Source organism: Colletes latitarsis, chromosome 9, assembly GCF_051014445.1.
Source record: "Colletes latitarsis isolate SP2378_abdomen chromosome 9, iyColLati1, whole genome shotgun sequence".
NCBI lineage: Eukaryota > Metazoa > Arthropoda > Insecta > Hymenoptera > Colletidae > Colletes > Colletes latitarsis.
This window is the reverse complement of record NC_135142.1, coordinates 18,798,586-18,813,451: the sequence shown is the minus strand read 5'-3', so window position 1 is coordinate 18,813,451 and position 14,866 is coordinate 18,798,586. Positions and strand designations below refer to the sequence as shown.

The following is a 14,866-nucleotide window of genomic DNA, read 5'->3' as shown; positions in this document are numbered from 1 at the left end:
TTTATTAAAAAAGTACATGTGCTTTTGTTATAATTGACAAACAAACTTTGTCAAAACTAAATGAAAATGCAGCTACTTCTTTTCATCGAGACGAAGAACGAGGGACTCATATAAACAATGCAAGTTCACGAGATCGTGATCATTTGTCGTAGGGTTAATTTTTTAATTTAACTTTTTTCATTTAAATCGACACAATTAAATACAAGTATACTGGAAATATACAGTAATGCATCTAAAATTATTCCTCGGTACTTCTTGTTTCGTTGTATTAACCCCTTAACGCTCGTATTTTTCGGGTTAACCACGAATGATCAGTTTTCTTTATTGGATTTGTTTCTAAAAATGGGGTTTTTATTAATTACAATGTTGTATCTAACGTACAATTTAAAGGAAAACAAATATTATCATCCCTTAAACCGTTGGATTAAACAAATATCGCTTTTTAAAGCAGTCAAACTCGGGCATGAACGTTAAGGGGTTAAAAGAAACAATTGTTTCGTTAAAGCTAAACGCGATTTCTCTTTCGGTGTGATTAATCGTACGGCGGATCCGTTAAACAATCAATACAAGTTTCTGTAAACATTAACACACTTAAATAAAATTTAACGAGTAATAATAAAATATTATAAAAATAACATGTAGTATCATGAGCAAAACAAGTAATTGAGCATTTAAAACAAGGAATTGAAAATATATAAACTGACATGAATGAGTCTCGTCAATGCTTGTTCTAATAGTGATACAATAACAATGTACATTATATTACCTGAATGTGAAAGACGATTGTTTTAAGCAGGTATCAAAATTATTATTAGTATTTCCTTACCTTTGCGACAAGTATAAGCGTTGCAACGTAACGTGCGTTAATTGCACACGTGTTTCTATAAACGGCTATATAAATAGAAAAGATGGCAGGACACTTCTACTTTAGACAAACAATTTTGATGAATAATTATTTAGAGGAATAATTTTAGCTAACATCGCATATATACATGTGTGTAATAGGTAAATTTGATTTTCTCGATATTTTGATACATCGAGGACTCATTTTAATCGATTAATAGTCAGAAATAGATTTTACGATCTTCTTGTTGGAACATCTACCAAGATGGAGCAGCATGTGGTTTTTGAGATTGGTCGGTTTACTGAAACCACGGCTACAAATATGGCACCTAAATGGCCACAGTCCGTTATGTACATACATGTGACTCTTAAGGTCTCCGGGCGTTGGAAACGATTTCGAGCATTGGGAACACTTATGTGGTTTTTCCTGCGAAACAAACATAAAAACATCTTTCCACCGACATACTTTAATCAAGTTACGTGGTAAAATAATTGTAAAAGTTTATTATAAAGAAGAACAACGTAATTTTCTTGATGTATATCTTCATGAACATCTTTTTCAAGGGAATACTTAGAAAATAATCGTTTTCGTCGTTTATTTGAATTTTCTATGAAGTAATTGTCTTGTTCAGAACTAACCTTGATATGTGTCATGCGATGATAATAGAGGTTGGAAGAGGCCGTGAACTTCTTACCGCAGACAAGGCACTGATGAGGTTTCTCGCCACTGTGAATCCGTTTATGCGTATTCAACGAACTCGACGTCGAAAATCCCTTGTTGCACACCATACAAACATGTGGTTTCTCGCCTTCAATTTTAACATCAAAGCTATTTAACAATTATCAAAATTGCGTCCGGTTATTTGTATAGCACAAAGCCAAGTTTTGTTTAGTCAAACTCTCTGCGTTCTTACGGATGATCAATTTATATTGTACACTAGTTTTGCATTTTCATAAGATTATGCAAGACTAGTAGCGAAAGAAGGCGAGTGGTAGTAAAGAAACGGAATAGTGGCCTTGTACGGTGCATAATTATCAACTGCAAATGTATAAGTCTTATTATAACTCTTTCTTACACTCCTTCACTCTCCTCTCTTTTCAAATTTCGTCTCTTCTTTTAATATATAAGTAATTAAACAAGGACACTGCAACGAAGTAATAACACAGACGAGGTGCACTTTACGGGGTTCAGGAACAAGTTTTCGAATATTTTTAGAATTTCTAAATATTCTTCACCAAAATACGCGTTGTTTGCACTTTGAAACATTAGCATTCTCCAATCTATTCAGAAGTTATGATGTTTCAAAAATACGCAAGAAATTTCAGTAGAATAAGTTCTGGTCAGACATTATAGTTTCGGTCAAGAATTCTTTTCTCGAAAGTGCGTAGGATTTCGGGGATATGTCTATTCACCAAAAATTGTTGTAACTGACCCGCACAACCGAAAATAATTTTTTCAGAATGATTTGAAATTTGTCCACCCCTGTTGATTTTTCTTAAAAACTTGTTTTTGATGTTTAATAAATTTGTTCGACGCTCTACAGAAATGTTGTTTAATACTTTTTTGTAGATACCCCGGAGCCCTACTTCAGAAAAAAGTTTCATTGAAATATATTCATTATTGCAGGAATTATCTCTGTTTGAAAATTGGACCATTTTTAGGGGGTTTTTCTAACTTTACGGGGTCAAGGAACAACTTTCTCAATATTGTTAGAATTCCTACATATTCTTCAATAAAATACGCGTTATTTGCCTTTTGAAACATTGAAATCCTTCAATCCGTTCAGAAGTTATGACGTTTTTAAGATACGCATGAAATTTCGGAGAGTCCTGAAATTATATTTTCGGTAACAAATTTTTTTCTCGAAAATGGTTAGGAATTCGAGGGTATGTCTATTGACCAAAAATGATTGTAATTGACCCCTGCAATCCAAAATAATTTTTCCAGAACAATTTGAACTTTTTAATTTCGCCGAAAATTTCAGCACCTACTCGAATTTTTTTCTCCAAAATGCGTAGGATAAAAATTCGTTTTTCATTTTTAATAAATTTGTTCGACGCTGTACGAAAATTTCGTCTAATACTTTTCTGTTAGTATCCATGAGCTCTACTGTACAAATAAATTTCAATGAAATACATTCACTATTGTAGGAGTTATGGTCGTTTGAAAATTGGACCATTATCGTAACAGTTTATACGTTCGATACATATACATTGCGTACCTGTATGCGTTCTCATATGACGCTTTAGAAGGGAAGGTCGATCAAAAGATTTCCCACAAACTTCACACGGTAACAGAACCCTCTCCCCCCTTTTAATCGTCGTTAAGATACTGCACTCCAAATGGTCTCCCGTCAAGGACAGCGTGGACGAAGAAGATTCTTCGGACGTCGACTCGTATTCGTCAATATCGTAATACTGACGCGAGATCGTGGATGGCGTATGATGAGAGAGCAATGCCATGGATAAGTCTAGCGGAGATTCTTAAAATTAAAATTGCAACATTAGATATATCCTCTCAGTTTTTATTAAATACGTTAACACATTGACTGCCACGTCACCCACATATGGGTGATACTGTTTTTCGCTGAGGAGCTAAAAGAATTCATTCGCAAGATTAAATGTCAAAGAAAACAAATCTAAAAATAACTCTTGAATTTAAACAAATCTGTGAAAATAAGTTCTATGACGAATTATGGCTTCGCTGGTTACCAAATATAAAATAAATATAAAAACAAAGTTTAGTTTTCGTGGGCAATTTGAGGGGTTTGGTCTGGCAGTCAACGTGTTAAACTCCAATATTAGGGTCGTCCCGACTAACATTGCGATAAAATGCGACAAAGCTATAAGGCACTCCTGAATTTTTAATACCGCTATATAATAATCGACAGATCTACTAGTGGCTTCGAATCTTTCCACCGAACGACTCTTCTGTCGATTCAATTTTAGTTCTAAACTTCTTTTTTGTCAGATGGCTGTAAAGGGGTGAAAAGTCGTGCGTCGCGTTACAGGTTACACCCTGTGTAAATTAAGGACAGACGAGCACACGATAAAAATGAGAAAAACGCAAGAAAACTGCGCAAGAAATTCGCACGGCCTTATAAGATTTGCAATATTTACATTTTGAGATTTGCCGAGAAGAAACACATTCGTTCTAAACGTTCATGTGACAAGGTCGTCCATATTTTTTTTTTTAACTACGTTTCCAGCGGCAGAAGAAAATCTTTCGCTGTATAGGTCGTGAAGCCGGGATACCCAGAAAATTTAACGCCATCGTCGCCAGGTTTGGGAATTGCTTTTCGTTTTCTTTCCACCATTTTAAGATGCACATCCTCCGATGGCACGAGTCTGTCATTCAAGTAGACTCGAGAGGCTCTACGATCTGCGCAATTTTTTCCATCGAAATTTCATTTAGAAACCGGAAGAGCGAAGTAGCCTGTGTTTCATCTGCAAAGAAAAAGAAGAAGAGAAATATGCATATAATTCTGTAATTTTTAGATTTACGCGACGTATACCGTTCTCGTTAACGTAATGTGTACCTGATAGCTGCTAAGAAGACGTGGACGTTGTTAGGCGAAACTTCAATGGTTTATTTGTTGACATTACACTGCGTATTATCGACTACGTAGAGATAAAGTTGTATTTCCAGTATGACAAGCTGTTCTGGCTACTTTCAGGCGAGACTGGCAGTAACTGCAATTTTGTGGGAGCTACGGATGTCGGGAAATCTAACTAGTCGCGAGTGATCCATGATCCAACGTTATTGCGATTCACTAAAGATTTTTAAAACAAAGCACACCTCGTTAGCGATTGTACGATAGCGTTCCTATAATTTTCGGATTACAGAGAACACTAACGGATGTGATAATCAAATCCCGCGATGGCGCTTCGACAGCCAACCACCTTATTAGCATATTTAATGGACTTTGCAGTGGCTTCAGTTTCATAGGCAATTGTAAATCCTTAATAATCGCAATTATTTTGGATCTTTCGATACTAACGGTGACTATAGTCTTCCGTTAAAATCTTCGCGTATATTATTTAACAATTTTTTAAATTAGATACAATAATTCGATGAAGTGTACGTTCACGTCTTGATTGCCCCGTATTCGTGACCAAGTTCATCATATCGAAAGGGTTAAAGTTCTAGAGTACAACAAATAAACCACTGAAGTTTCGCCTACAACGTCCACGTTTTTCGCAGCAGACGTCGGGTAAGCAATAAATTAACAAGAATACTATGCGATACACTACATGAATCTAAAAACTCGTGCCATCGGAGACGCGTGCATCTTACAATGGTGGAAAGAAAACAAATAGCAATTTCCAAACCTGATGACGCACAGTGGAACGTATCGCAAAAATGGTAACGAAAAATCCCCACGCATACGGTTTATCATTTTTTATTGTAAAAACAGTGGGTTTGGGTATTTTTCGGGTCGCAGAGTATGATTTTCATTAGAGTTACGGAAGTCTTCTACAAATCCTGGTAAAAAATATCGATTTTATATTCCAACTTTAAAGCATCGCCATTTTTTTAAATATCGAGATGTTTAATTTTATTTAGTTCGAACCATAACTGTATCCTTACCAAACAACGTGCTTTTTGATTCGTTCGCCTCAGATAAGTAGAACGATCGCTATCGTGTCAGCCATCCGGACCAGTTTTTTGTGCCAGCCGCGACGTATTATTAAATAACTTTTACCATTTTTATTATTCTATATTAAATAGTACGTTCTCGAAAGATGAATGAGAAAGTGAACAGGTACCCCCACCGAAAAAGTTTTATGGCTTTCTTTGCAAAGGATATACAAAAAAAGCTTATTTCTTTTACCGAATTTGAAGAAGACCCCCTTAAATTACTTCCTCGAAAGTGGGATGGGCGTGATTAAAATACGGGGCGTGTCCATTTACAAATAATCGTTGCTACGCTGTAATTGAAATTATGCACAGATTTGCTGATATTCCTTTGTTTAAACGCAAGAATAATATAGCAAGCGACTGACCAATCAAAACGACTTTCGCCGTTACCTGAGCGTTCATTCGTCAGTGGACAAAGGTGGGCGGAGCTTTTGGAAAATCACCCAACGATCGGTAAGGCAGACATTGACTGAATTACTTGCAACAGATTGCATACAAAAGATACCGACGGCCGCATTGGACGGAACCGGCCATGACTCTGTTCGGTAATGAGGAAGGGTTGTTAGGCGAGTTCGCTCGCATTCTTTCGTTTTTGTTTGCAGTCGCTTTCGAACATGCGTGAAACTCTCGCCTTGCTTGAAACACGCACATACGCCATTGATCATAAATATTAGAACAGTCACAAAGGGAAGCTATGGATATGAAAATCGACATTAAGCAAACATCGTAGTATATACCTAGTATAAGAGAACCTTAAAAATCGAATGGACCTCCATTTTGAAAATATGGTTGTTAAAACTTTCATATCTAGGATATGAGAAATGTATTAATAAGAAAACAGAAACAATACTGTCTCGCTCACATCCAGAATTTTTATTCCGAATAACTGTTATAAAGAAATATATTAATTTATATTAGAGTTTTTGCATCTCATACGGAGCCTATATAGGTTTTGATATTCTTTTTTTTAAGAAGGCACGTGCCGATAATCTCGCAATATACATATATTGATTATGGATATTTTGTTAATAGGTTGACGGTATAATATTTGCTTTTATATTATTAAATTATCGATGGATACATCATTAGCTATATCGATAAATCCGTCACTACCATGTGGTAGTATGCAGGCCACTCCTTTTCGTAAATATCCCTATCCACTACGGCAACCGCTTCCCCCCCTTGTCCCAACCCCCCAACCCCTTCATTCCACATCGTTTCTCCTGTCCTTATCTTCCCTGGCCTTTCTGTTCGGAATTGAAGGTTCGCTGGCATTGTACTGTCCTTTATCTCTTCTTAAGCGTGGGGTCTACGCATTTGAATCGCCAGCAAACGAACAAGCATCTTGTGATCTAGCCGACAAAAATACCGACACATATCTGCATTTCAGATTTCTTAGCAAACGCTTTTTTCCCCTTTTTTCAGATTGCCCTGTGATTGTGGCGATTAATGCGATTGTACTCGAGAAAGGTTTCGATCACCAAAGAACCGTACAAATCTTCAGTTTCTGTCACTAAAGGGGTTGACGATCGAACGAATACACTATCGTCATTCTACATTATAGAAAGTATAGTTTCTACGTTAAAACAAATTATGATAACATTATACAATCAAATCTATACGAAATATAGAAATACAACCTCTTCCCACATTTTTGGTAATGACATTATTATATTGTTACTATAAAACTTCCATGATTTTTTATTAAACGATTCTTTTTTGTAAATAACTTTTTATTGAGTAAATATTATATGCAAACGAAAGAAGTGGTATTACGATGGAGTAATGTCCAAACATCAATTGTCTGACTCGGAAGAAATATTAACATCGGCCACTGTCACGTATATGTGACTTCACCGTTTCAGTCATTCATCCATTCAAGTCATTATGCGCGTCGAGGTTCAAATTTTGTCTCGTATTCATTACAGTATTTCGACATTTATAATTCCTTGTAATAATATTCCTAACACCTTTATGTGACTCGTTTTGGTCTACTGTTCGCGTGATATACATCGACGAATCAACTTAAAAAGTAGTTGATAGTTTATCGACTTAAATTAAAACAAATTAATCAGAATTTTTAATTCCCATAAATTTAACCATAGTTTGCGACGAAAGTTTCTGAGGACAAAGAAATATATGGAAATACTGTCTTTGATATTTACGACGATATCGACGAGCCACGTGATTTAATAAAATTTATATTTATATGTTTGCTTGAGTAGATTTGACCCATTTAAACGTTGTTTCGAACGTCTAAACTAGAGCAATGTATTGGAATATGCAGACACATATAAATTATACAAATTTTACGCACGTATACTTTTACAAATCTTTCAGTATTCATTTACTAATCGTCATGTTTATTATTTAAAGAAATTTTAAATGACTCACCATCTAATATGGAATCGATCGTACATCTGTATATAGCCGACCTCGAACACATATTGTGCGATATAAACACGAAATCTTGTTCTACCGTCGGGAGGAACCAGGCTACTAATTCTGTGTCGGGTTGGACATCTTTTATTACTTCAAAAATTGGATCCCCTAAATAAAATAAACAGAACAAAAGGAAAAATTGTATAAATTTTTACTGGAATAAAATCGAATCACACTTCTTTAATTACTTTTCAATTAACATGGGTTTGTTATAATATCAAGCCTTTATCAAATAGTAAGAAAAAGTGGGAACACCACCATTATAGGTATTTCTTAATTTCATTGCTTCGATAAGAGTAATTGGATTAATAACATCTTTATAGTTCATTATACAAGTGATATGTGCTTGTTACAAGTTTATATTATTCACGTCAAGGCAAATTGTGACTTCAATACGATTCTACATGAACATTGTAATAACTTTCTCTAACTTGTTCGCTAACTTACCTTTTATTTTGGTACCAATTAAGTTTACTTGCTCATCGTAAGACTGAACTATCCGGAGAAATCTTATCCAATTGCACTGACGTTTATTAAGGCTATAATTTGTAAAGAAAACCTCATCGTAGCAGCCATATTCGCGTCGGATCTGAAATTCATTGCAGTTACGGAAAAATATGAGATTATTGTTATCTTGTATAATACTATGTTTAAAATTATTCTTATTTTATGAGGAGCTAACGATTTTAACTATTTCCCTTACTTATAATTACTTGGACATCATTATAAACATTGTTATATGATTAATTTATACAATTTCGTGTACCAACGTTTATTACAAATACAAATTATTCTTACGAGGGAATACTATTTATTATTAGACGGTTGACAAAATTCGATTTCTTTATTTCCTTAATTTTCCTGGTCTTTTGCATTCTAAATGAATTTTGGCAGATTTCTAATCAGAATTTCGACAATTTTCTTTCATTTTTAGACATTTGTAATTAGAATCATGTGTATTAAATATGCATTACTTTCTATATGACGTGAATCCTCAGTGAAAATACGTAATCAAAATTATACTTCGGAACTTAAAAGAAAAATAACATTTCACTTTCTAATTGTTTAACATTTGAAAAAAACTATACATTCCTACATGCTTTCATTGATATTTCTTGAAAGTAGGCACTTAACCCAGAATTTCGTGACAGAACATGTCTAATACAAATTCTAACATACTCAGTGGCAATCAAGAAACTTATTTTGCGAATGATTCATGAGAATATCTTTAAATTATTACTAATAGACAAATATAGTATAACTACTCTACAACTAAAAAATATGTGTACACAATTTTCATAGTATATTTTGATATTAGTAATATCGAAACAAATTATGCAGAAAGTATACTATTTCCAAACATTTACAATAGCGAGCAAGCTTAATTTGTTTACGACCACGATGATTAATATTAATAATAGTGGAAAATCTACCGAAAAATATTGAAAATAAAACATGTAAAAAATTCTTTTTAATCGCGGACTCAATTAATAGCATAGCATAGTGAATCTCGTCCGACTTTTTCCGATCTGAGCCGAAATATCACGTTACTTCGAAACGACCGGTGGGCCCGTGGGCCATATAGTTTTTAGTCCCCTCTTGTAAGCTACTTTTGCCACCTAACTCACACGCGTGTGTCGAGTCAAGTAGGAATGGGGATAACAGTGACATGAAAAGGGTCTTTCGTTAAGATGTACAGGGTGTTCGGCCACCCCTAGGAAAAATTTTAATGGGAGATTCTAGTGGCCAAAATAAGACGAAAATCAAGAATATCAATTTCTTAACTAAGGCTTCATTAAAAAGTCAGTAAAAAAATTAAATTAAAAATTTCAAATCATTCTAAAAAAATTATTTTTAGTTACGGGGGTCGATTGCAATCATTTTTGGTCATTACATATACCGCCGAAATCCTACGCACTTTCGAAAAAAAAATTTCTGACCGAAAATCTAATGTGAGGCCAGGAATGCACCCCCGAAATTTCATGCGAATCTTTAAAACGTCATAACTGCTGAATGGATTGGACGATTTTAATGTTTAAAAAAGCAAACTACGCGTATTTTGGTGTAGAATATGTAGAAATTCCAAAAATATTCGAAAAGTTGCTCCTTTAACCTGCAAAATGCAAAAAACCCCATAGAAATGGTCCAATTTTCTAACAACCATAACTTCTACTATAGCGAATATATTTCAATGAAACTTTTTTCTGAAGTAGTGCTCATGGATACCTACAAAAAAGTATTAGACAACTTTTCTGTAGGGCGTCAAACAAAATTACTAAAAATGAAAAACTAATTTTTAAGAAAAATCGACAGGGGGTAGGTGCCTAAATTTTTCGGCGAAAACAAAAAATTTCAAATCGTTCTGGAAAAATTATTTTCGGATGCGGGGGTCAATTATAATCATTTTTGGTGAATAGACATACCTTCGAAATCCTAACCATTTTTGAGAAAAAAATTCAGTACCGGCGTAACTTTAAACGTTAATAACTTTTTAACGAAGCCTCCACCAACAAATTAGTATTCTTGATTTTCGTCTTATTTTGGCCTCTAGAATCTCTCATTAAAATTGTTCCCGGGGGTGGCCGAACACCCTGTATATTTAAACTTAAATGAAATAAGTTGTATGTGAATTATTGTGAAAATCTTTATTTGAATTTAAAGTACATTCAGTGCCATTAAATATGGAAAACAATATCGTTTAAATGTCCTCCGCGGTTTCGTTTAGTAGCGCGTATCCGAGGGACCAAATTTTTTACGACATTCTCGCATAACCGTGGCTCTTAATTCGCTAAGAACACGAGCAACGTTGTCCTTAAGGTCGTCGATCATTCTTAGTTTATTAGCATAGAGATTTAACTTAGCTCTAGAAAAAATAATTCAAAGGTGTTGAATCGTACGATCTTGGAGGGCGATCTTGATCATCTCCCGGTAGGAAAAAGTAATGAAAAAGGTACTTTTTATTGATAAGAAACAAATGAATTTTGAAATTTTCGAAAAGAAGGGGGAACTTCAAGTCATCGTCAGTATAGTGGAGGTTCAGTGGAAATCAAGTTTGTTGACCATCGAATAAAAAGCATTGGTTACTTGAAACTGATCCAAACACAAATTTGAAACTATGATAGTAACTGGAAAAGATTTTATATTTCAATATGATGATACAGCTGGAATTATAAATAAAGAAACTATTTTAATGTTGAAAATATACCAAATTTTCAGACTTTTATATTATAGAAAATTGTTACGAAGGTGGCAAATAATATTAACTATTCTAAGAGGGATTTTACGCGCATGACTTGGATCAAACTATACAAATATTATACAAAAGTCTGTGTCAACGAATGATCAAGATAGTTTAAAATAAAGGGGTGTCTTCTCGTTATTGACATAAAAAAAAAACTGATAATTTTGTTCGATTATATACTTATTCTTCATTTTCAAAAACTGTCTGATAATTCTGTCCAAATGAGATTTTATTATTTTGATTTAAATCGAAAATTTGTAATTATCGTTCAGTTTATAAAGATACTGTTTTGCATATAACGTTATTTAATATAAATACAACATTAATATTATTAAGGTATCTCATAATCTTGTTTATCAGTGTAATCCTTAGTAATATAGCTGATTTCTTTAATTTTACATTTTTAACGCTTATCCTAATAAAATATGGAGAAACATGTGTCCCTGGCTGTACGACGTGGCGAAGGAAAAGAAATGTAGTTTAATGCTGAAATGTTTTTCAACGATTCGAAACATTAATTCGGTTGAATGTCTACGATGGAAAGATTACTTACATCATTGTCATCGAGAAGAGAATAAAGGTCGATCTTGTCAAATCGAATGGATCCCTGAAAGGGATAAATCAACGTCCCTGATGGAATAAGTACATTCGACCAAACGGATATTCTGACGTCCGTAACTAGGCTTCCTGATTCATTCTTGAAAAGACCCTTATAGGTGGACCGATCGCTAGCAAGAACCAATGAAAATTCTTTGGGTATCAGAACGCAGGTTTCCATAACAAAGGCCCCGCAGCGGGATATTTTGGAAAAGTCACAGCTACGGTTGTCTCCACTTTAAACACTTTTTTTTTTTTTTTTTAAAGAGCACACGACGACAAATTATACATCGACATCAAACGCGTTCTCGTTTATATTTCATTAAACCGAATATTAATCTCGTAACAGTGTTCCGCGAATCACACAACAAACGGCGCTCGAAAGAACAAAATCGACGGGTACTTTAAACTCGGTATCTCTTAAACTATAATTTAAAAAGGAAGCGTAAATATTCACACCGACAATTGTCTTCGCTTCGCGACAAATTGATACGGTCGATGGATCGATCAGTTGAGAATCATCACGAAACCGATGAAGCACTTCGATTAAAAAAAAAAAATATATACAATCAGAACCCGTAGTAAGATACACTTGAAAACTTTTCGTTTCGTCGAACGTTTTGTCCGCGATCGATCGTTACGCCGATATCGATACACGCGAGGAAGCAGACGATCGCGGTAATTGCGAAAAAAATGCCAATAAATTGAAACTATACTATATGATCGCAAAGTGAAATTTCAGTTCCGTGCGTGAGGGTCGTTCGTCCTCCAAGGTGCAAGGGCCTCGGCTGACTGGATAGGATTAACCGACTGATCTTGACCTTGCGACGGGTTACCAGCATTTGCTACCGAATGGGTAGCCCTTCCCCTTCTTTACCTCTTTTCCCACTCACAGTACATGGCCCGCTGCAGACTTTTTCAATGGCGTAGTCTTTATCGACGACTCGATTTCAAAAATTTCCACCGCCGTACCGAAATGTACCGTAATCTCGTTCCCCTCTGTACGAAAAATTTAACATGATTATCTTTTACAACGTTCTTTTCCTCGAATACGTCTCGAAACGCATTTCACGAGGGAACGGGACATAAAGCGAATCAGTCATCGGCAATGAAAAAGTAAGCGGCGTACGCCAATGGATCTCCTTGCCCCACTATGTTCCCGTGGCGAGTGCACTTGGCGTATAGAACGAGTATCGGCTACTTCACGAGCACAAGGAAGCCGGCTCGTCGTCCTCGTCGTCTTCTTCACCCTTCTACCATCTCTACAGCACCGTAAAGAGAGAACCCACGTGGGCGATTGGGCACCTGTCGCTCCCTGTGCCCTTTCTTTTTCCTTCCCGTTTCTCTTCCATTCCGTCCCGTCTTCTTCTAGTCCCTACCATTTTCCCACTTCCAGGGCCCTACCATATCCTTTTATTCGCCGCTCCTCTTCTCCGCGCCATTTCTTCTACGTAACAGCCTCCTGAACTATCTTATTTCTTTCTTTCGTCGCGTTTCCTCAGGCCTGTACCGCCGATCTGCCAACCAGCCTAGGCTGCCTCCGCGATTCCTTACTTTACGCTCTCGCTTCGTCCTCCCTGTCTCTCCGCTTCTTCTTCCTCTTCTATCGCTTTACTTCGTCGAGCGGTGCCATTTTTTTTTCTCCTCTTCTACAGTCGTCCGCCTCTCCCCATCACCTGAAAATCTCCTCTGCTCATTTGTTATAATGGAACGCTAAATCGTGAAATCTGAAATCGTCGGATTATTTCCTCTTGGTTTGAAAATCTACTTACAGCGATTCGTCGTTACATTCTCGAGCAAAGGATAAAATATTACTTCGTCAAGGTATTTCGTACTTTAACGCGCTGTTCTCCTCGTTTATACTTCGCCAATAAACACACAAACGTCGACGGTAAACATCGCGTTAAATAACATCAATATTTCAGCAGTATATTGTTATAAAGTACTAAAATAAACAATCAGAAAGGAGTAATTTGATTACGTGTTTAATTCTCTTTCTGATTCCTTACGATTCAGTTTTTTATATTATTAATAACGGAAATTGCGACAGGTATTTCGGACATTGTTTTCCTTGGACCAACTACCAGCGAACTGTGCAATGTTTGTTCACATTCTGTGGTCTTCTGGTACATGTTTACAATAAATGTGTTGTAAACACAGTATATATCGTTGAATTATGTTACATTTCGTGATGCACGAAAATTATTTCTAACGCACTACTATATTCTATGCAAAATCTTTTTGCAATACTTTACACATTAATACTTTGGATCTGTTTTTATTTTCATTGAAATAAAATTCTTAGCTCTGTTAAAAATATGCTCCTTTTTACAGTTAAGGAATCACAATGACCCGTTTATAAACCAAATATTTATATTTTACATTACATCAAAATAGGTCATGCTTGCAGTTTGGTCACGAAATTAATTCGTCACAATTTTCTAATATTGACTATTAGTATTACACCAGAATCATATAATCATGAATCGAAGAAGGTCCGCTAAAAGGTGCAGCAACAGAAAGTTTACCCTTCTACGCAACAACGCCGGACCACGCATTACAAACAAAACTATAAAAATTACACCGAATAAGTACTTTTATTACATCCTCCATATTTCCCTGATTCGTCTCTAACCGATTTCCACTTCTTCCGTTCATTCGTCAGTTTCCTTAAAGAAAAAAACGATTTAGGAATCGGGAGAATATCGAGAACGTTTTTTAGTAGTGTCTTTCGTCGCCACCAGAGGGGTCGCGCTTTCACAAGCACTCAACCGACCCCTCGGTTGCTATATATACGATCCTCGATCAACTTCCTAACATCCCAGTCGTCTAAGGCAGCTAAAAAGCCTTACTGACGAGTCCGCTAGCAGGCCCGGACGAAACACGCCCCCTCCTATCCTTTTCTGTCCTCCTACGATGACTTCTCCGAGTTCCTACCCGCAGCAAAGCAGCGCCACAAAAACAAAAATAATGTTCTTGTAAAACACAGAAAAGTGTACAGGAAACGATGAAAATTATTTTGTAATAGAAGTACTAAACTTTGATAGAGTTATGTCCTTCTAAACTGGCAGATTGGAAACCGTGGAAACTTTTAAGGTAGC

The 14,866-nt window shown here is 35.7% G+C and overlaps 1 protein-coding gene across 2 annotated transcripts; it reads right to left on the bottom strand.

Annotated features, from left to right (window-relative positions):
• Nucleotides 1–483: 483 nt before the first annotated feature.
• On the bottom strand, nt 484–13,883 carry LOC143345267 (uncharacterized). Of its 2 annotated transcripts, none has more exons than XM_076772208.1 (6): nt 11,722–13,883; nt 8,375–8,516; nt 7,880–8,035; nt 3,066–3,326; nt 1,483–1,652; nt 484–1,270 (listed from the first exon to the last, which is right to left on the bottom strand). In XM_076772208.1, the coding sequence occupies exons 1-6, from the start codon at nt 11,944–11,946 to the stop codon at nt 1,058–1,060; spliced, it is 1,167 nt and encodes a 388-aa protein (XP_076628323.1). In that variant the 5' UTR covers nt 11,947–13,883; the 3' UTR covers nt 484–1,057. The 2 variants fall into 2 exon arrangements, with proteins under 2 accessions (XP_076628323.1, XP_076628325.1); XM_076772210.1 differs by having other exon boundaries at nt 3,066–3,314.
• Nucleotides 13,884–14,866: the final 983 nt, after the last annotated feature.